Source organism: Ctenopharyngodon idella, chromosome 13 (genome assembly GCF_019924925.1).
Source record: "Ctenopharyngodon idella isolate HZGC_01 chromosome 13, HZGC01, whole genome shotgun sequence".
Classification (NCBI taxonomy): Eukaryota; Metazoa; Chordata; class Actinopteri; order Cypriniformes; family Xenocyprididae; genus Ctenopharyngodon; species Ctenopharyngodon idella.
The window spans coordinates 30,308,099-30,330,439 of record NC_067232.1 but is presented as its reverse complement, the minus strand read 5'-3'; the positions used below and the strand labels follow the sequence as shown (position 1 = coordinate 30,330,439).

Here is a 22,341-nt window from a genome sequence, read left to right as displayed (position 1 = left end):
TTTATGTATGATGAATAAGATGTACAAAATACCCAATGCAAGTTGTTCCTGCATATTTACACGACATTTCCCAGACCCACTCAATATGTTTTCCGTCAGTATGTAGGCCTACATATGAAAGAATACATGTGTTAAACACATCACACACACCTATGGAACCATAAATGAAATCCCTAATATTGTTTTTATGTATTCATTTACCATAGACCTAAAAGCCTCCTGTTTAAGTTGATACATATGTACATATTATGTACATATTAACTACATATATGCTTATATTGTAGACATATGCTATTGTAAGAGAGTCAAGATGCAAATTAGAGGCTGAACCCAGTTGCCGGATCTTTATTGACATTAGTTGTGAACAGGTACAGTATAAACGATGAAAACGCTGATGTTTCCTCGCTGCATTTGCCCGTCTTCACCAGCAGATGGCCACAGAGTGCGAGTATCGAGCGCCTCCAGTCGTTTTGTGAAGCAAGTGGTTCAACTGATTTAAAGTTGCGAAAATCCCCGCTTCTCCCATCTACTACTTGTATCCTTACGTTACATACTATTGAATTGGGGTACAACGATATGTATATATTTTCTAAGGGCAAAAAACAACAAGCCGCCATCTTGGCCCGAGGTTTTCCAGAGGGATGAGCTTCCCGTGCGTGACGTCACGCTCTCCCTCAGCAGCAACAGGCGTCTGAACGACGGCGGAATATCACAAGGAAGAAAAAACACTTTGGACTGTAATAAGAGACACTGAAAATTCACTTCCGCGTGAACATTTGAATACTTCTTTGGTAAATAAAACTATCTTCGATATTCGTGATCTGTCCGATGTTCGCGAGCAAAAACTCTCGCGGTTGGAAAGTTTGGGAAGGCCTCTGACGTCACACGCTTCGGCACTTGTTTTATCTAACATGAAACTGGTCGTTTTTGCTTAACTAACATCTTACTTTGATTTATAACTTTACTAAAACAGTAAACAATCACACATTCCGATCCGGATTGGAAAACATCCTCAGACGCGACGCGAAAATGATGCCGGTGAGTGAAGGGGTTTGTTTTCATACTCGTTTATATAAAAACTCAGCAGGTTTTTCTTCTTTAATATCACCTGTAGAGATATTATTATGTGTAATGTTGCCACATATGCGCATGTGACTGTATTAGATTCATCGATTCATACGCGAGGATCTCAGAAAGTAACATGTTTTCTTCACATAAAACAATCGTGCTTTTGTAAAAACGTAATTATGACACAAACAGTCGAAATTATGACATACTAAGCCATAATCGACTACGTCACATTTATGAAATGAACATTCGAAATTGACAGTCATAATATCGACTTTTTAATATCAGAATTTCAACTTTTTTATCTTGTAAATCACTTGGTATGTTCCAGTTTCGACTTTCTTATTACTTAGTATGTCGTAATAATGACTTTTACGTCATAATTAAGACAGCAAAGCATGATTTTTTTCCTTATATGGCAGAAATGGGCTTCTATACTATTGTTCATAAGTCCAGATAATTTAATACCATTTAAAGGGTTATTTCTGGCATAAACTCTTGACGTTGTCGATCCGTCTGAATGTATTTTTATTTTCCAAATTCATAATAATTCAGTGGCAGGAAATATAAACCCCAAACAAAGAAAAAAGGAACCGTTATTTCTATTATTTTATAATAGAAATAACTATTTCTATTTTATATAAAAAGGTTATTTTGCCTTCCTTACATTACTTACAGTTTCTGTGCCATTGGTGGTCTTTACAAGATTATTCATGTTTTAAGTCAAAACAATCAGAATCGATCTTCCGATAATATTAATTGCAGTTATTTGCAATCTTATTTGTATAAATGAATTAGGAGGGAGAGTCTACGAGTAGGTACTTCTTTTTGAAGAACTTCACTACCATGTTCCATCTGTCATGTGACCTGCAGCATCACACATTGCAGTGGTTTTGCACCTTCTCTACCTCTCTCACTTGAGTTAATAGTTCTCTGGTCTGAATCAGTTGTGAATGAAAGTCTGAGGGTGAGTGATTGATGGCAGAATTGTCATTCACCTATCCCTTTAATCTTCACTTTCATATCCGTGCGCTTCATTGAGATCATCACTTCGATTCTGTGCATCCCTCTTAAACTGTCACTGTCCTCTGGTGTTTTTCAGATGTTCCTGACTGTGTATCTCAGCAACAATGACCAGCACTTCACCGAGGTGCCCATCACCCCTGAGACGGTGTGTCGTGATGTGGTCGATCTGTGCAGAGACCCCGGCGACAGCAGCTGTCATCTGGCTGAAGTGTGGCGAGGCTCCGGTGAGAACGCCAGCTTTACGTCACGCTCAAAGACAACTGGCGCAGAAACCGTTTTCACACTGTAAACTTCTAGGAAATGTCACAATTAATTATAAAGAAACAGCAAGTAACACATTGAGCATGTTTACATGTGCGTTCTTAACTAGGGATGTCAATTTAAATAAATTCCCATAATCAATCGTTGTTTAAATTAACAATCAAGTAATCTATTAATCGTTAACCTTAAAGGGTTAGTTCACCCAAAAATGAAAATTAACCCATGATTTACTCACCCTCAAGTCATCCTAAGTGTATAACTCAACTACTAGAATACAACAAAAGCATATTTGTTTCAGTTAAAGACCAAACTATACTAAGTATTTGAATAAAAAAGTGCAACCGATGCATGTGTAAACCGTATATGCATCATGCTTTTGTGCCACATTTTTGTTTGTAACGTCGCGAAACACATTAATAAACCATAGATCACGTCTTTATTCAGAGCATGCGTCCTCGAATGAGCCCAAACAAACACAACATAAGACAGTGATCACAGAGTGACATTGATATGCTGCTCCGCTAAAGCTAAAGCACTGTAACGCTATTAAATATACCATAACACTACTATAACACAATTTTCCTTCCGCAGATATAACAAAAATAATTCGGGAGCTGTGACGTCACTCTCCGACTCATTTCCTTTAAATCGCACAAAACCAGTATTGTTTGTTTGTGCTTGATTTGCGCTGTTAAAATAAACACTGTATCTATTTCCCCTCCTTAGAAAAAACACATGTGTTGTCACTCTTCACCCCATGCCATCCAAATCACTCCAAACCGGTTGAATTATATTTGTTATATCTGTGGAAGGAAAATAGTTAGTGTTTGTTTTAACAGCACAAACTGCGCACAAACGAATGGCACCAGTTTGAAGCGATTTGAACGACATGGGGTGGAAAGTGATGTCACACAGCCAAAAAAATAATGTTTAATACCTTAAACACCAAACCAGCACAAACGTTCTTTTTGACGGCACATAGTTTTGGGATTATTTCATTTTATTGGGTGCCAACTTCACAGAGGTGTCATTATATACTCAAATGATCATAAATGATGACTGTGTTCATTTTTGGGTGGTCTATCCCTTTAATACCCAGTTAAAACCCAATAATCTCATGGCGTTATTTAATTGTAATTGCAGTGTAAATGCATTCATGCCTCCTCTGAGCTGCAATTAGAGCTGGAAAAATACCGACTTTGGTACCAAGTCAGTACCTGTTGAGCAGGTTCGTAAACATCTCTGATTGGCCATTGTGTTGACGCGCTCATCAGATATGTCTGTGAGTGGCTACGATGATCAACGCTTCAAAAACATGTTGTAAATAGTCCTCAATGACGCTCTTCACCGAGCGCTTACACAGATATACGCGGGAGGGTTTTAAAAAGCAGGCCGACCAGTCCACTGATAGATGCCTGCTTTTACGATCTGATCACCCGATTAGATTTTTCCACTGAACATGGAATCTCTGTTTCTTTTCCCAAATCTTCACTCACACAGGGGATTATAAACGTTTCTTCCTTTCGTTCGCTTTAGGCCTATTATATTTGCATTCTTTACTGTGGTAAAGTAGAAAAAACACCGTAGGACAGAAACCTTTTTGCTTGCGCATCAATTTCTATTTAACACAGTTTGTGCTTGTTATTAGACTTTATAAGGCGCATCAAGTTTATTTGTATATAGCGCGTTTCACACACTGGTAATTTTTACTTTCGCTTTTTTCTGGCAGCGCAAAATCAAACATAGCCTGAATGTCTGAAGATAAAACTCGCTCTTCAGACCTTTTACAACAAGTGTCAGTTGCTTGTAACATCAGGAGATAACATGAAGATATTATAAAAGAGAAATGGTCTCTTTCCTGCTCGTGTCCCACATCCCTCTCAAAGCATAGAGCGGTAGGCTAATATGACGCATCTTTGTGTGGAAATAAAAAAACAAATGTTTTTAAATAATATTTAACTTTCTTATTATTTAGGTTACCATTATTTACCGATATTTATTTCATAGTTTTACAGGCTGTAGTGTGTTGTTTCACTGACGGAATAGCTAAAATAAACACAAACGTCTGTTACCCCTGTTGAAAAAACCAGCATATGCTGGTTAAGGTAGGTTTTGAAGCTGGTATGCTGGTTTGAGCTGGTCCATGCTGGTCCTGGACCAGCACCAGCATAGGACCAGCATGGACCTGCATAGGACCAGCATAAACCAGCTCTAACCAGCATACCGGCTTCAAAACCAACCTTAACTAGCATATGCTGGTTTTTTTCAACAGTACAAAATGGATGTTTGAGCATTTATTTATTTTTTTTATATTTCAAAATTTATTTCATTGAGGTAGCCTATATATACACACAATGCTCCAAATCATATTTAACATGTTTTTTAAATAGGCTATATAAAATAGTAAAATAGTTCCAACAGATTTTGCTGTGGTACCGAAATTGGTACCGAGAACCGTAAAATTTTCATGGTATTGGTACCGACTACTGGAATTTTGGTACCGTGACAACACTATTCTGAACACAAAAACATCTATGTCTAATAAATTATAAGTTGAATCAAAAAAATATACTTCCTAAAGCAACATTTTGTAATGCCTATTTTCTAATTAAACACAATAATGATCTTTTAGGGGTCATTTCTTAGCCAAATTTGGTGTGAATAATTTGCGATTAATTAATCGCCACATTATGTAATTAATTAGATTAAAATGTTAATCACTTGATAGCCCTAATATAAATGTATATAATCGTGTGTGTGTGTGTGTGTGAATGCAGAGCGGGCAGTAGGCGAGAGCGAGAAGATGATGGATCTGTTGCTGCAGTGGGGACAGGCGAGGCCTGAGGTCCGGTTCTTTCTGCGTCACGGCAGAGCGCCCGGCCAACTGTCAGGTAAGCCCACACTTCAGAGTTTCAGGCCGATTTATCCCACATTTACACCTCCCGAAAAAATCTTGTCCAGGATCTCGGTCTGTCCCGATGTTTGGCACAGGTTATCTGGTAATGTGAAGTGTTTACAGATCAAATCTCAAACCTCCCGATCTGACGCAGACACATTGGCGCCGACTTGATAATATCAAACATGTTTGATATTTAGGATTTTAAATCAGGGATATTATGACTATGATTACGTCAGTGCTTTCGGAATAGCCAATGAGAGAGAAGTTTTGAAACACCGACCATGAAACAAGCTGCTGTACGGCTCAGATGGACAGTGGAGATGGAGGAACGGCTTGTGGAAGTGTGGCAACAACACGACTGCCTGTATAAAGTGTCTTCAAAGATGTATCACAACCGTACGGACAGAGAAGAGCTGGGGAGAAATGTCTGTTCTTCAGCAAAAACTGGAGGCATGTTTGAGATTTGAGAGAAGACAATCTGTAAAGATTCTCATGTGCATGTCTCTTTAAATGCTCGAGATTGTTAAAACAGGATGGATTCTGATTGGCTGTCGATGTTTTTATCACTCGTCAGTTGGAAGTGATTCCAGTGATGTTGGTCCTCTGTGTCATTATCATTAAAGTTGTGCTGTGGACTATATATATGGACTATATATGTTATTGTTAATTTGATTGTATTACTCTTGAGTTTGCAGTGAATATAGCCTCTGATGCAGATACGGCGTTAAATGAAAGATAAATAAATGAATGTTTTCTGCAGTATTGTGTGCTTGAGCGTGTGCTTGTGTTTCAGACTCCAGGACTTTGAATCAGAAGAGGAACGGCGTGAAGAAACCCGCTGACAGACGGCCGGAGAACGGGGTGAGTTTGGCTGCCTTCACTTCACTGTGGCATTTCCTATCGAAACGTAATCCAGGTGTTCTTGTTCTGTGACAAGCTCTTACATATGAAACTATGAGAGGAATGTGGCCCAGTCGAACAGGAAAGGGAGGAGCGTTTAATGATGTAAGCGACTGATGTTTGTGTAGGTAAGCAGCCCGTGGATGGACATGACCCTAGCAGAGCTGCAGGAGATGGCGGCCAGACAACAGCGACAGATCGACGGCCAGCAACAACTCCTGGCCTCTAAGGTACAGCAGAAAACCTCAGAGCGTGCTAGTGCTGCCAACCGATTATAAAAATTAACTAATGCACATTTTTCTGTAATTAATCACGATTAATTGCACCTAACATTAAAGTTTTTAATATATTTTTATATTGTAATACTTTTAACATTCAATCTCCAAAATAATGCAGAAACAACATAAAGACAGTGTATTTTAAATATGTGTTTAATGTCATATTTTACTAAGCATCAGTGAAGGCCAGTGTCACTGATACTCTATTAGTTTTCTTAAATTTAGACTTTAATTATAGACATTCAACATTACAGTATAATTGAAAGCTATCATTTTTAACATTTAATAGGCTTTAAAAATAAATAACCACTTTTAATTTAAGTCAACTTGAAATGATCTTCACATAAACCCATTGTAATGTAACATTCAGCTGTGCCTTTAATATATCAGGGCTCAACACTAAGGGTTTTTCTACTGGCCCAGTTGGGCCAGTTCAGATTTCTACCTGCCCTGCTAAAATGTACAAAAAGTTAGTGTTCTATGTTTTTGACTCATGTAACCTTGTAAATAGTCAGGGTTCCCACGCTTCCTGAAAGTACTTGAAATTCAGACACATGGATTCAAGGACTGGAAAGTATGTGAAAAGAAACACAGATCCTTGAAAGTTCTTGAATTAAACTTGAACTAAATTTTGTTGGATTGATAAGAAGCTAATGTGCTTTCAAAAAATGTAGAATAAAAAGGTATCTCAGATATATCTCTATTAGGCTATATATACTCATATTTTAAGTTAATATGTATAATAATTGGTTATTAAAAAAATGGTTTAAAGCCCGAAATGTGAGATGGATCATTTTTAGGGGTGTGACGAAATCTCATGCCACTAGATCTCGCAGATATTAAAATGTGACTAGATTTCTCGTAGAGTGAAAAGCTGTCTCACGATATCGCCATGATGGAGCGCAAGGGTGAAATTATCATAGAATATGCCATTGCTACGTTTAGATTGCATTACAGTGTCCACCGCGGCATCGCCTCCACTGTCATTTTGTTTTTTTATAGAAATAAAAACCATTTAATTCAGTTGGACAACATTCGCTTCAATTGTAAACGTCTGCTCTGCTCATCCAGCACGAGCTGCAGAGTCGCACACAGTGCAGCAGGAATCAGAGTTCACTGATCATGTGACGAGAGTAAGGCGAGATGACTGACAAGACCATGGCAGAAGATTCATTGCGTAACAGAGCCTAAGCATCTGATAAACGTCTTGTATAATGCTCGCTCAGCACCGCCGCTCCCTATACACAGAGTACGTGCGACTGCGAATTAGAAAGTGAAAGTAAAATGCGAGCACGCATTCAAATGTGGTTTCAATACTCCACATTTTGAAAGCGTTTTTTTTTGTTTGTTTTTTGTCATTTTATGATTTGGATAGATCTTGCTCTGCCCACCCATATGGTATTAATTTTATTTGTGCAGGTCTTAAATTTTATTATAAAAATCCTTGCATCAGATGGTCAGTGAATGAGCCTCTCTCTGTGTCTCTGTCTTGTTTCAGGAGCAGCGTCTGCTCTTCCTGAAGCAGCAGGAGCACAGGCAGCAGCAGACCACTTCAGAGCAGAAGAAGCTCCAGCATCTGAGGGACGCGGTGGAGAAACAGGAGGCACAGCTGAAGATGGTCCGAGCTCTGAAGGGTCAGGTGGAACAGAAACGCCTCAGCAATGGAAAACTTGGTAAGCATCGCAGCTCCGTGGACTTTCATATATCAATTAAAAAATTTCAGTATCTTCAGCGAAGGATTTGGAGCACATGCAGTGGAAGTTATACTGTGTGTGTTTGCTTCAGTTGAACAGGTTGAGCAGATGAACAGTCTACTCCATCAGAAGCAGAAAGAGCTGGTTGTAGCCGTGTCTAAAGTGGAGGAACTGAGCAAACAGCTGGAGACCCTTAAGAACGGACAGCTGGATGCGCTTCACAGTAACCAGAGCTCTGTGGCCGATTTGGACAGACTCTACAGGGAACTGCAGGTACAAGCAGAGGTCCAGAGCTGAGTGATCAGGTGAACATCATAACCTCAGGCCTCTGTTCAAAGCATCTTACCTGTGTGTGTTCACCAGATGAGGAAAAACATCAACCTGGAGCAAAACACGAAACTACAGCAGCAGAGAGAAAACTTGAACAAGAGGAACCAAGAGGTGGCCAACATGGACAAACGAGTGAACGAACTGAGAGATCGCTTGTGGAAGAAGAAAGCTGCCCTACAGCAGAAAGAGAACCTTCCTGTGAGTGCCATTTTCTCCTGTTGACTCCAGCCAATTCATTAAAGAGTGACGCATGTTATAAGTATAAAATATCCCAGTTTTCAAGCTTCATTCCAATCCCCAAAGCCATTAGTAAAACAGCATTTTGAAAATTCAAAGTGGCTGATCATGAGATGATGATAAAATATTATATCATAGGGACACTCTTATGACCATATCTGACAACTGTTATAAGTAGGTTTAACATCAGTTAATTTGCACATTTTTTTTCACACATTTACATTTTGCTTTAGATTTTTTTTAAAAGGCTAAAGATAAGGCAAGCCTTTTCTCTGGAATAATATGCACAGTTGTGTTCTGGCATGATTTCATTGCTGACTTACTTTACAGTTGCCTTCAGATGGGCAGACGGCGCAGCAGACAGGAGTGTCCCGTGTGGCTGCTGTCGGCCCTTATATCCAGTCTTCCACGATGCCCAGGGGCCCCAGTAAACAAGACCTGCTTATTAAAAACACTTACCCCGACGGCACAGCAACGGTACCGCATCAGGAGAAGAGCGCTCGACCCGGATCAGGTTTGCACATCATCGCTTTAATAATACATTTACATTTGAGTAGAATTTATTTTATGCAGAGAAGTACTAAATGCAAATAATTTGACTTTTTTTCGTAACAGATCTGATTAAAATGTTAAAAAAACAAAAAATTACAAATATTTGTATTCTTATAAAATACATTCATGAAAAACAATGTATTAGATTTATGTTTATATATACTACTGTTCAAAAGTATTAAATTAGTAAGATTTTTTTAATGTTTTAAAAGAAGTCTCTTCTGCTCACCAAGGCTGCATTTATTTGATCAAATATACAGCAAAAACAGTGAAATACTGTAAAATATTTTAAAATATTATTTGAATATATTTTGAAATGCAATTTATTCCTGTGATCAAAGCATAATTACTCCAGTCTTCAGAGTAAAAACATTTAAAAATCTTATCTACAACTAAAACTGAACAGTAGTGTACATCCAAACAATTTTTAAGATTTATATATAAATATAAATCTAATATATACTGTTTACATTTACATATGAATATAAAATATATAGGCTTTATGAAAATAAATTATATAAAAAGACGTTTATTTTTAATGTATTGCGCAGCTTTTTAAAAGGGCCACAAGATGTGATAGATACGACAGAACAAGGCTTTAAATAATCTTGCCGTGCGCAAAACCACATTAATATTAAAGGCACAAATCACTTATGCGCATCCGGAATAATGTGCTTAAAGCAACATGGAGTCACACCTGCTCCGTATTCACAGAGAGAAGAGATATTGTGCACAAAACTCCTTGTGTATTATATCTGTTCTGTTCAATGAAAGCAACACACATGAGCTGCATTTTATTTATCATCAGCTAATTTCAAGATCAAAGGCCGCAATAGGAGAGAGAGCGGCATCAGCACTGGTAAGATCATTAGCCTCACTACTGAAGATGATTGTGTTTAATGAAGATGATTGTGTGTTGAGCGTCTGCGACTTACTTTCAGATGCATTTGCGGCAGTTTGAGTGTTGGTTTGCTGAAGAGACACTCAGCTGCTCATCTGCGCCGATGCCTGTTGCAGTAGCGCTGTCATATCTGGATACATGTCATATAGTCTATAACGTGCTCTTACACGCTTATTTTGGGAGGAGCAAGTTACATATGTGGCTTTCACAACCAGATCCATTTACACTTGTCCAGTTTCACCTGGAATGTGTCTCAGACCATCTCCTGAAGTGATCGATTTAAATCCATCTCGAAAGTGTTTCAGAGAGCATTCACACCTGGTCTTTCCACGATCAGATAACCAGAAAAAATGCATGAAGTTACTTTATTCGGCGTATAAATTATTTAAATGAGGAATATTGTGAAGAAAACTCAAGACTACAATGGAGGCGATATAGAGAAGAACTGGAACTTTGCAGAGATATTTTTCATGCTCAAATAGCAACACTACACACTAAAGACAGATATGGGAAAAAAAAACATAATAGGTCCTCTTTAATTCTGCAGGTCTGCAATCAGCAAAAGCGTCCTCAAAGTTGTCTAACTGGAGTGCTGCCAATACGAAGTCCGCCGGTAATAATGGGTCCACCAGTCTCCCACGCTTGGTGACCCAGGCATCTAAAAACCAAGGTGACCCTCTACACCCAATATCCCTCATTGAATCTGTAATGCACAGTTAGACTCTGATAAATGTATTGTGAATTTATTCACATGTGCTTCTGCTCCAGATAAAGCAGACGTGCTGAAACGGGACCCCAGGGTGCGCCCCGCCTCCATGTTTGAGTCCATTGAACCGCCTGCAGCTTCTTTACGGAAGAATCAGAGCAGCGAAGACCTTGCGAGAGACATCCAGGTACTGCTTCACTGAAAAACATGCGGACACACATGAATGTGTTTTATTATACACTACTGGTCAAAAGTTTGGAATTATTAAGGGTTTTTTTTTTTTATGTTTTTGAAAGAAGTCTCTTCTGCTCACCAAGTCTGAATATATCTGTACAAAAATACAATAAAAACAGTGAAATATTATAAGCCTAAAACAGCTGTTTTCTATGTGAATATATAGTAAAGTGTAATTTATTCCTGTGATCAAAGCTGAATTTTCAGCATCATTACTCCAGTCTTCAGTGTCACATGATCCTTCAGAAATCATTCTAATATGATGATTTGATGCTCAAGAAACATTGATGATTCTTGATTATCATCAATGTTGAAAACCGTATTTATGAAAAACCATGATACACTACCATTCAAAAGTTTGGGGTTAGCAAAATAATTAAAAAAATTAATACTTTTATTATTAATGTAAAGTGACACTAAAGACATTTATAATATTACAAAAGATTATATTTCAAATAAATGCTGTTCTTTCTATTCATCAAAGAATCCTGAAAAATATTTTCCCAAAATATTTTGCAGCAAAAACTGTTTTAAACATTTGATAAGAATAACGTTATAATAATTGAACACCAATAATTGCCAATAACTGTGCGTCAGGATCATGTGACACTGAAGACTGGAGTAATGATGCTGAAAATTCAGCTTTTATCACAGAAATAAATTATATTTTACTATATATTCACATAGAAAACAGCTGTTTTAGATTGTAGTAATATTTGACAGTTTTTACTGTATTTTTGATTAAATAAATGCAGCCTTGGTGAGCAGAAGAGACTTCTTTCAAAAACATTTAAAAAATCCAAACGTTTGAGCCTGTAGTGTACGCTCTCTTCATCTCAATATGCCAACATGACCAGGTTGACATTTAAAAAATGACACTGATGCTTCCTTACACTCAGAATGCCATCAAGAACACCGTCAAGGTTCCTCCTCCAGTTCCGACTAAACCTAAACAGGCCAACCTGCCCTCTGGTGGCCAGATGGGATATGGCAAGACGGCCGTCAATGCCGGTACCTTCCCAGGGAAGAGTAAATCTTCCGCTCAGCAGCCGCCCACTGGCTCCCAGTCTGCTTTATCACAGGGAGGTACTTTACCCCTTCCCTCCAAGCTAGAGGCTCCTCCAGCGGCCACCGTACACCCCTTCAGCCTGGATCCTCCTGGAACCAAAGACTCCGGTGGGCAAATCCTGCACAAGCCGCAGATGCTGACCACCAGCTCCATCTACTCCATGTACACACAGCAGCCCGCAGCTGGCAAAGCGCAGCAGCAGAGCGCGCAGGGAGCGCTGGGCCGAGCCCAGACCCGCAGCAGCAATTTCATCAGTGGTGAGTCGGCTTGTTTTTTTACCAGGACATTGAAGTCATTTTGCAAACCACTTTATCTAGAGCAACTTACAAAGGAGTAATCACAACATACATGACTGGATCCATCCCTTTCCCGTCAAATTCACACCAGAACAATCGATGGTGAAACAAAACATGCAAATTAATATCAGTCGTAAACCTTCCTCAAAAGCCTGATTTTATACTCAAGATTTATCTAAAATAATCAAGTAAACCTAAGCTGCTTCAGTCCAGCAAGTGTTCATCTTGAAATATTACTGACAGTATCAAAATTATTCTCACGTTTAGATGAACATGTGTGCTCTGCTTTCCTTTAAATAACAGAATAAACACACAACACAAACACCAGTGGTGAGAAAACAGCAGAAAGAATCTGATCACAGTGATGTGGATGTGTTTGCTTCAGCTCTCCAGTCACGTCACGTTTATTTCTACAGCACTTTATACAATAGATTGATTTAAAGCAGCAGCTTTACAGTATAAAACATGAAAAATAGTGTCAGGTCTCTTTCAGTTAGAATCACAGCTTCAGTTTCTGATATAAAGAGTCTCTCCCGTGTGTTCATGTGTTTACTCACATCTGACCTCGACCAACTGAACAATAGAAATGAACCAGCTATGGCTGCCCCACTAATAGTCAACTAACCATTAGTCAACGAGAAGAGGCTTAGTTGACCAAAACTGGTATTGGTCAGTTTGTCACAGAAAAAAAAAAACTCTGGCGAAATCACGCAGTCTGTGATCGACAGATCGTTAACGACAGGAAATCCAAACATTTGCCTGTCATTCATCGACCTCAAATATGGCTTATCACTTGAAACCTGCAAGTATAGTAGCAACATTACAAGTCCACTCGCTCTAACGTTAACCTAGAAAAATGTGTGTCATCTGCCGCATATCCATGTGTGTGTGTGTGGCGAACACACTTACTGCATGACACACAGGCGCCGATGCGATCACACATTTAACTTAAAATACTCCATCATTTTTGTTTATACAGATAAGAATAATCCAAAATTCTGTAAATGATTTTATTTGTGTTTAATTGTGTGCTTTTATTTGTGTAAACACATAATAACAACAAAAAGTTGTGCTTTTGTAAAATAATGAAAACAAACAGGATGCGCTGTCTGCCGTCTCAGTTTCATGTGAACTTGAGCGCGTCACCAAAAAGAACCGAAACTCACAGATGTGAGAAATATATTTATGGAAAGCTTGAAATGTCTACTTTCAAATGAACAGATTTGAATCTAAAACAAATATTCTCAGATTATGTAATCCGTATGAAACGGGATGACGAGTCAGCGTCCTCGACTTCATCTCTGCAGCCAAAAACATACAAAACACTACTTTATCAATAAATGATTAAAATTTTCAGAAATCTCCTTGTTTTTTTGTTTTTTCATGCCACATTCATGATCATTACTTTTGCCGGTGCGCTGCTGCAAGCTTCATGCGTGCGTTTGAGCGCTGATTAGGCTATGCATTATATATAGGCAATTGAAGGCTCATTATTATGATTTATTAATATAAAAATGCAATTAGTCGACTAATCGCTTAAATTAACAACTACTAGTGGACTAGAAAATCTTTAGTCGGGGGCAGCCCTAGAATCAGAGAAGATTTACACCTCAAAGAAGGTGGAGCCTAAGAGCCACACCCACCTTATTACATCATCACCACGGACCAATGGTGGTTCAAAGGTGTTTAACAGCCAGAGCAAACTTTTCCAGAAAAATCAGCTTTGTCAAGCTGTTTCAAACTCCCAATATGAACTGGCCTGATTTTGTTTGAAATTATGTCACACAGGTTAATTCGAGATTTAGCTTGAAGTATATCAAAGATTGCCATTGTACACTATGAATATTGTAGGCTCTGTGACAAGCTGCTTGTAGGTCACTTTGGATAAAAGCTTATGAATGTAAAAAAAAAAAAAGTATGATCATTTTGATCAACAGTTTTTTTTTTTTTTTTTTTTTTTTCCCTTTCTGCACATGTAGTTTATGGGAAGCCAGTGACGTCCACAGGCCAGCAGTCTCAAAGCCAGTACCCTGAGAACCCGTACCTGGACCCGCCCAGTGGCCCGGAAATAGAGCGGGACCACAGTCCTGCTCCAGAAACCCAGGAGACAGAGCGTATTCCCAGACCTCTCAGTCCCACCAAACTGCTGCCCTTCATCTCAAACCCCTACCGCCACCAGAGCGACGTGGACCTGGAGGCTCTCCGGAAGAAGCTCTACAACGCGCCCAGACCCCTCAAGAAACGCAGCTCCATCACGGAGCCCGAGGGCCCCGGGGGCCCCAACATTCAAAAGCTCCTGTACCAGAAGACCACTCTCGCCGCGATGGAGACCACAGTGAGTCCTGCTGGAGAAGAGGAGAAGGAGACGGTGGCAGAAGCTCCCAAAGCTGATGAAGCGGCACTCGAGCGACCTGATCAAACTCTTCCTGAGCCGCTGGCATCCACAGAAACAGAAGCGGAGGACGTCCCTCCTCCACCGCCTCCACACCCGGCCCCACAGCCCGACACTGAATTCTTACTTCCACCTCCTCAGCCGGCCAGCCCTCCTCCTCCTCCACCTCCTCCCGCTGAGAGCTTCGTAGAGGACTTCCCTCCATATCCTCCACCTCCTTATCCCAGTGGAGCGGAGCAGGAGCCTCCTGAAGACACATTTAACATGAAGCCACCAGAGGTCACCGGACAGGTTCCCTTTCCACCCGTAAGTGCACTAAACAAGTCCTGTCTACCTGCCTTTTTTTTTTTTTTAGATTTACGCATTTCAATTAACAGTAAAATTCATTTTTTTTTAATGATTTGTGATTTTTAGATTTTATTCCAGGTTTAAATTACGATATTGAGGCATTTGGACAAATATGAGTGGTCTGACTTGCCTGTAAAGGGAATTTGGGTGTGTTCACACCCCTGCTAATTTATAACTGGCGTACCTTGAATGCAATGTATGTCACCTCGGATGAAAGCGTCTTCAAATGCATGACTGTAAATGTGCGATGACTGTTTTCTGTCCAGGGTAAGAGGACGAACCTGCGTAAGGCCGGATCGGAGCGCATCGAGCACGGCATGAGAGTGCGCTTCAATCCTCTGGCTCTGTTACTGGACTCGTCTCTGGAGGGAGAGTTCGATCTGGTGCAGCGGGTCATATACGAGGAAAGTTACATTTCACAGTTAAAACTTAAGGATATATGTCCGTGAGTGTGTGATGTGTGACTGTGATTGATTATTAGTGTTTTATAATAAACTACCAGTTAAAAGTGTGGAATAATTAAGATGTTTTAATGTTTTTATAAGAAGTCTCTTCTGCTCACCAAAGCTGCATTTATTTGATCAAAAATACAGTAAAAACAGTGAAATATTATAACAATTTAAAACAGCTGTTTTGAATGTGAATATAGCAGCACAACTGTTTTCAACATTGATGATAATCATAAATGTTTCTCGAGTATCAAATCATCATATTAGAATGATTTCTGAAGGATCATGTGACCCTGAAGACTGGAGTAATGATGCTGAAAATTCAGCTTTGATCACAGGAATAAATTACACTTTACTATATATTCACATAGAAAACAGCTGATTTAGATTGTAGTAATATTTCACTGTTTTTACTATATTTTTGATCAAAGAAATACAGCCTTGGTGAGCAGAAGAGACTTCTGAATATGGCTGTAATATGATGGATACAATAAATATTTTTGTTTTTCTTGATCAAACAGGTGGAGGATCCGAGTCAGCCAAACGATGAGGGCATCACTGCGCTCCATAATGCAGGTGTGTGCCGGTCACACGGAGATTGTTAAATTCCTGGTGCAGTACGGAGTCAATGTCAACGCGGCTGACAGTGACGGATGGTGAGCGACGTTTGCATGTCATACAGTCATACATACTTTGTCACAACAGTGTTCATTCACATGCTTCCTCATCAGTCACATCAGTTAAAGGATTAGTTCACTTCAGAATTAAAATTTCCTGATAATTCACTCACTCCCATGTCATCCAAGATGTTTGTCTTTCTTCAGTCGAAAAGAAATGAAGGTTTTTGAGGAAAACATTTCAGGATTTTTCTCCATATAGTGGACTTCACTGGGGTTCAACGGGTTGAAGGTCCAAATGTCAGTTTCAGTGCAGCTTCAAAGAGCTCTACGCGATCCCAGATGAGGAATAAGGGTCTTATCTAGAGAAACCATCGGACATTTTCTAAAAAAATAAACATTTATATACTTTTTAACCACAAATGCTCGTCTTGCACTGCTCTGCGAGGCTCCACGCAAATCACATTGGAAAGGTCACGCGTGACGTAGGCGGAAGTACCGCGATAGGATAGAAAAAAAAAATAATAATTCTCCTCCAACTTCAAAATCATCCGACATCGTTGTTTTACCTTTTTTTTGTAAAGGCTGTTTGACTTATTCTTTGTACATTCACTTTGTAAACACTGGATCGGTACTTCCACCTACGTCACATTTTACCTTTCCAACATGATTACGTAATGCGTGGAGCATCACAGAGCAGTGCAAGACGAGCATTTGTGGTTAAGTATATCATTTTTTATTTTTTTAGAAAATGGCCGATGGTTTCGCTAGAGCTCTTTGAAGCTGCACTGAAACTGACATTTGGCCCTTGAACCCGTTGAACCCCAGTGAAGTCCACTATATGGAGAAAAATCCTGGAATGTTTTCCTCAAAAACCTTCATTTCTTTTCGACTGAAGAAAGAAAAAGACCCGAACATCTTGGATAACATGGGGGTGAGTAAATTATCAGGAAATTTTCATTCAGAAGTGAACTAATCCTTTAAGGCCCATTCACACCAAGAATGATAACTATAACAATATTTTTTTAATATTTGAAAGTTGTCAACATAAAATTTTGCTTTGAGTAGCTGTGTAATAAGGGAGATAACTTACAGTCAGCCAGTCTTTATCACAAAATAAATCCCTACAAGACGGTATCAGTACTTTATTCGTTACATATCAACAAAATAATAGATAATTAAAGTAAAAAGTAAAGATTGTTTTCATTCAGTAAAGGTGTCCGGCCGTAACCGTGTGTGTGTTTGTGTGTTTCAGGACACCCCTGCACTGTGCAGCGTCCTGTAATAACGTGCAGGTGTGCAAGTTCCTGGTGGAGTCTGGGGCGGCCGTGTTCGCCATGACCTACAGCGACATGCAGACGGCAGCTGATAAGTGTGAGGAGATGGAGGAAGGCTACACACAGTGCTCTCAGTTCCTCTACGGTGAGTTACGGCTACTCCTTATATCTGTGCTGCCCTACAAAGACAAACACTACATGTGCACCAATAATGTGATTATTTCCAGTGGACTTAATCACAGTAAGATGTTACACAATCAAACCCCGTCACTCCCGTTTACGTGCACTTTCATTATTCTGGTTATTCTCTAAGAATTGTGGTTATTTTTACTGCCATTATATGCGTAGCACAGATGATGTTCTCACAGTAAGTGTCTTTACTGTCGGCATACACCCAGGGCCGGTTCTAGACGTTTGAGGACCCCGTCAATGATGTCATATAACCAAATCCAGCCTGATTAGATTACGAAGATTACATGAAGGCTAATAAATACTTTGTTACTAGTGAGCTACAAAATAACTCAAGCATTACATTATGACTTTAATAAACTCAACTCAGCCTTACCTGGCTAGCTGCCCAAAGGTGTTTTATGGTCCAGGTGTTTCACAGCTGTTTTTGGCGTGTTTTTCAGGCGTCCAGGAGAAGATGGGCATCATGAACAGAGGGGTGGTGTATGGTCTGTGGGACTATGAAAGTGAGCAGGATGACGAGCTGTCGTTCAGAGAGGGCGACAGCATGTCTGTGATCCACAGGGAGGACGAGGACGAGACGGAGTGGTGGTGGGTGCGCATGGGAAACATAGAGGGGTACATACCCAGAAACCTGCTGGGGGTGAGTGACACGCCACCGCATTCCTCTCATTGCACATGCTCAGATTCTCCTGTGCTAAAAGAGCTGCAAACCTTTGGTGCATCTTTCGTTTCTTCAGTCTTCAAGGCTTTCATTTTGCAATCTTTGAGGAATAGTACAACCCGAATTCCGGAAATGTTGGGATGTTTTTTAAATTTGAATAAAATGAAAACTAAAGGACTTTCAAATCACATGAGCCAATATTTTATTCACAATAGAACATAGATAACAAATGTTTAAACTGAGAAATTTTAATTTTTTTTTTTTTTTTTATCCACTAAATGAGCTCATTTCAAATTTGATGCCTGCTACAGGTCTCAGAATAGTTGGGACTGGGGCAACAAATGGCTGAAAAAGCAAGACATGTTGAAAAGAGTCAGCTGGGAGAACATCAAGCAACTAATTAAGTTAACTGATATCAGGTCTGTAACATGATTAGCTATAAAAGGGATGTCTTAGAGAGGCAGTCTCTCTCAGAAGTAAAGATGGGCAGAGCTGTGAAAGTGCGTAAAAAGATTGTGGAATACTTTAAAAACAATGTTCCTCAATGTCAAATTGCAAAGGCTTTGCAAATCTCATCATCTACAGTGCATAACTTCATCAAAAGATTCAGAGAAACTGGAGAAATCTCTGTGCGTAAGAGACAAGGCCGAAGACCTTTATTGGATGCCCGTGGTCTTCAGGCCCTCAGACGACACTGCATCACTCATCGGCATGATTGTGTCAATGACATTACTAAATGGGCCCAGGAATACTTCCAGAAACCACTGTCGGTAAACACAATCCGCCGTGCCATCTGCAGATGCCAACTAAAGCTCTATCATGCATAAAGGAAGCCATATGTGAACATGGTCCAGAAGCACCGTCGTGTCCTGTGGGCCAAGGCTCATTTAAAATGGACTGTTTCAAAGTGGAAAAGTGTTCTATGGTCAGACAAGTCCAAATTTGACATTCTTGTTAGAAATCACAGACGCCGTGTCCTCCAGGCTGAAGAGGAGGGAGACCTTCCAGCGTGTTATCAGCGTTCAGTTCAAAAGCCAGCATCTCTGATGGTATGGGGGTGCATAAGTGCATACGGTATGGGCAGCTTGCATGTTTTGGAAGGCACTATGAATGCTGAAAGGTATATCAAGGTTTTAGATAATCATATGCTCCCCTCCAGACGACGTCTATTTCAGGGAAGGCCTTGTGTATTTCTGCAAAACCACATTCTGCAGCTATTACAACAGTATGGCTTCGTCGTAGAAGAGTCTGGGTGTTGAATTGGCCTGCCTGCAGTCCAGATCTTTCACCTATAGAGAACATTTGGCACATCATTAGATGAAAAATACGTCAAAGATGACCACAAACTCTTCAACAGCTGGAAACCTATATCAGGCAAAAATGGGACCAAATTCCAACACCAAAATTTCCAGAAACTCATAACCTCGATGCCCAGACGTCTTCAAACTGTTTTGAAAAGAAGAGGAGATGCTATACAATGGTAAACATGTCCCCGTCCCAACTATTTTAAGACCTGTAGCAGGCATCAAATTTGAAATGAGCTCATTTTGTGCATAAAATTGTAAAATTTCTGTTTAAACATTTGTTGTTATCTGTGTTCTATTGTGAATAAAATATTGGCTCATGTGATTTTGAAAGTCTTTGTTTTCATTTAATTCAAATTTAAAAAATGTCCCAACATTTCCGGAATTTGGGTTGTATATCTCTCACCTATGGAAGCTTGTTTCTGGAACAGAATTAAAAAATGAAACAAGACAATTCAGAATTTAGAACTGCTTCAGAATTGTCAGAATTCAGAATTGCGAGTTTATTCACAATTGTGAGGGGAAAAAAGTCAGAATTGCGAGATGTAACTTGTAATTGTGGGGAAAAAAAAAAAAAAGTCAGTGTTGGGAGTTTATATCACAATTCTGAGAAAGAAATTATGAGATGAGAAGTTGCAGTTGCCTTTTTTGTTTATTTTTTTATTCTGTGGCAGAAACGAGCTTCTGTAAACAACTAACAGATGCTTTTGTTTGCAGTTATTGCTGCTAATGGAAGTGTAACCAGTTATTGAACTGAACTGAATTGAGCTGAATAATGACGTTATCGTCTCTAGAGCTGCTTCACAGCAGAGTTTGAATTTGTTTCTTTGTTGATTAATTTTACATTAACAGTTACTTTTCTGTTTATCACTGTGAAGCTGCTTTGAAACAGTGTAAAAATCTGCAAAAATCCAGTAAACTTGTCTTCAGCACTGTAGTTTACTCCGTTCACCTTTAGTGTCACTTCATTAAAGCCTCTATTGCAAAATATCCATGCAATATTTGGAAATCAAAAATTGATATTTGCCAAAGATTGTAAAGTCTCTGTGTGTATTATAATCATTTCTTTTCTTCCTCAACAGTTGTATCCGAGAATCAAACCTCGCCAAAGGAGTCTGGCTTAAATGAACAGACGTACAGTCGCTCTGACACCAATCAATCCATCAACACTAGTTAACCTCTGCATGTACCTGTTAGTCCCATGTGATGTTACAGTGATGCTCATTCCTTGTGCCTCTTTTCACACTATCATTGAGTAGAATTAGGTGATTAGAATGTACTTTATATTTGTAAATCAAGACTTTTTCACTGAAATGTATTTTCACAAGTTATTGTGGCCTGTGTTTTGCATCACAGCCTGAGGTATTCAGCGCTTTAATGAAGGGTTTTTAGACACAGGCCAATCGGCAATATTTTTATGTTTTTCTCATGTGCACAATGTTTAACAACTGAAATTTAAATGAATTTGTTTAACCGTGCTGGAAAAGTGGGGTTATTACAGTGAATTTCTGGCTCAATTGTGAGAATTCATGGAGACTTTGAAGTCGGTGAGCAGTCAGAAGTGCTGGGACTGGAGATGAACGCAAGATTGTGATGTTCCCGCCGGCAGACACAGATTTTATGATGCATTCCTTTCTTCTGTTCAGCAAACAAACCCTGCGTTTGTACATGTTCAGCCTCTTTGACAAACCAACTGATCAAAAAATAAAAGAACACTGAACAGTTCTCATATGAATATTGTCATCTGTGAAGTGTCTTACAGTCTTTTTTACAGGTAAAATGATTCATTCGTGCGCAGCCGTGTCTCAACATCAAGAGCGCTCCAACTTCCTGTTGTCTAATTATTTTGGCTGTGCTGGTCTGGAGGGGATGTTTTGTTTTTTAATGACCCTATAAGTTCAAAATCATTTTAAATATGAGGGACAAACAAAACAATTAACTTGGTTAAGGTGTTTATCTGACAGAATTAATTGGCAAAAAAGTCAAACTACAGCTACAGGGTTTGTTATGAAGGAAAAAATGCAAAAAAAAAAAAGAAAACAAACATTGACTACAACATAATCTGTTATTAATATTTCATTGGTTCTATCTTGTTTTTGCATGTGTTCATAATTTCTTTGTATGACAGTCTGGACAAAAAATTATGTCACAGTTTGTCATGTTTCATTGTGTTGTCACAAATAAAACCATCGACTCCAAGCACAACTATGCTTTCAAAATCTTTAATATTTGAAAAAGGGGGAAGAGGTCCATTTTCCTGGGCTGGATGACACTTTTTGTCACTACTATATAATGTCATGATCAGTTTTGTGCAAGTTCATCTTCTGCAGTGATTGGACAGAAGCTTTATCCAATTTTTTGAGCTTGCACGCTGAAAACACAAGCTCCACAATTCTAGAGATATTCATAGATGTTTAGATTTCTGCATGTTAAATTACTCTTCATGCAGAATTGCAGAGAATGTATTAATTGCCATCCACCAGTTCGACGGTGAATAAAGCAGCAGTGATTTCGAAGGGTTAACCCAGTAAACACTGACGTTTTATTTGTGTAGCACTTTTCACATTTCACATTTCAAAATAGCTTTACAGAAATTCAAGTCAAGGAAAAAGCTTCACAAAATGTTTTGGTAGTGGAGGGAAAAGCCTCT

At 39.2% G+C, this 22,341-nt stretch overlaps 1 protein-coding gene across 1 annotated transcript; it reads left to right on the top strand.

Annotated features, from left to right (window-relative positions):
- Positions 1–558: 558 nt before the first annotated feature.
- Positions 559–21,416, top strand: tp53bp2a (tumor protein p53 binding protein, 2a). The gene is given in 19 exon segments (XM_051917354.1): positions 559–1,038; positions 2,171–2,318; positions 5,133–5,246; positions 6,048–6,115; positions 6,283–6,384; positions 7,931–8,105; positions 8,218–8,399; positions 8,490–8,654; positions 9,024–9,207; positions 10,694–10,816; positions 10,915–11,039; positions 11,986–12,412; positions 14,431–15,149; positions 15,458–15,593; positions 16,160–16,215; positions 16,217–16,296; positions 17,513–17,679; positions 18,167–18,366; positions 20,774–21,416. Coding segments are annotated over 19 exon segments (3,222 nt in total). The 5' UTR covers positions 559–1,029; the 3' UTR covers positions 20,816–21,416.
- Positions 21,417–22,341: the final 925 nt, after the last annotated feature.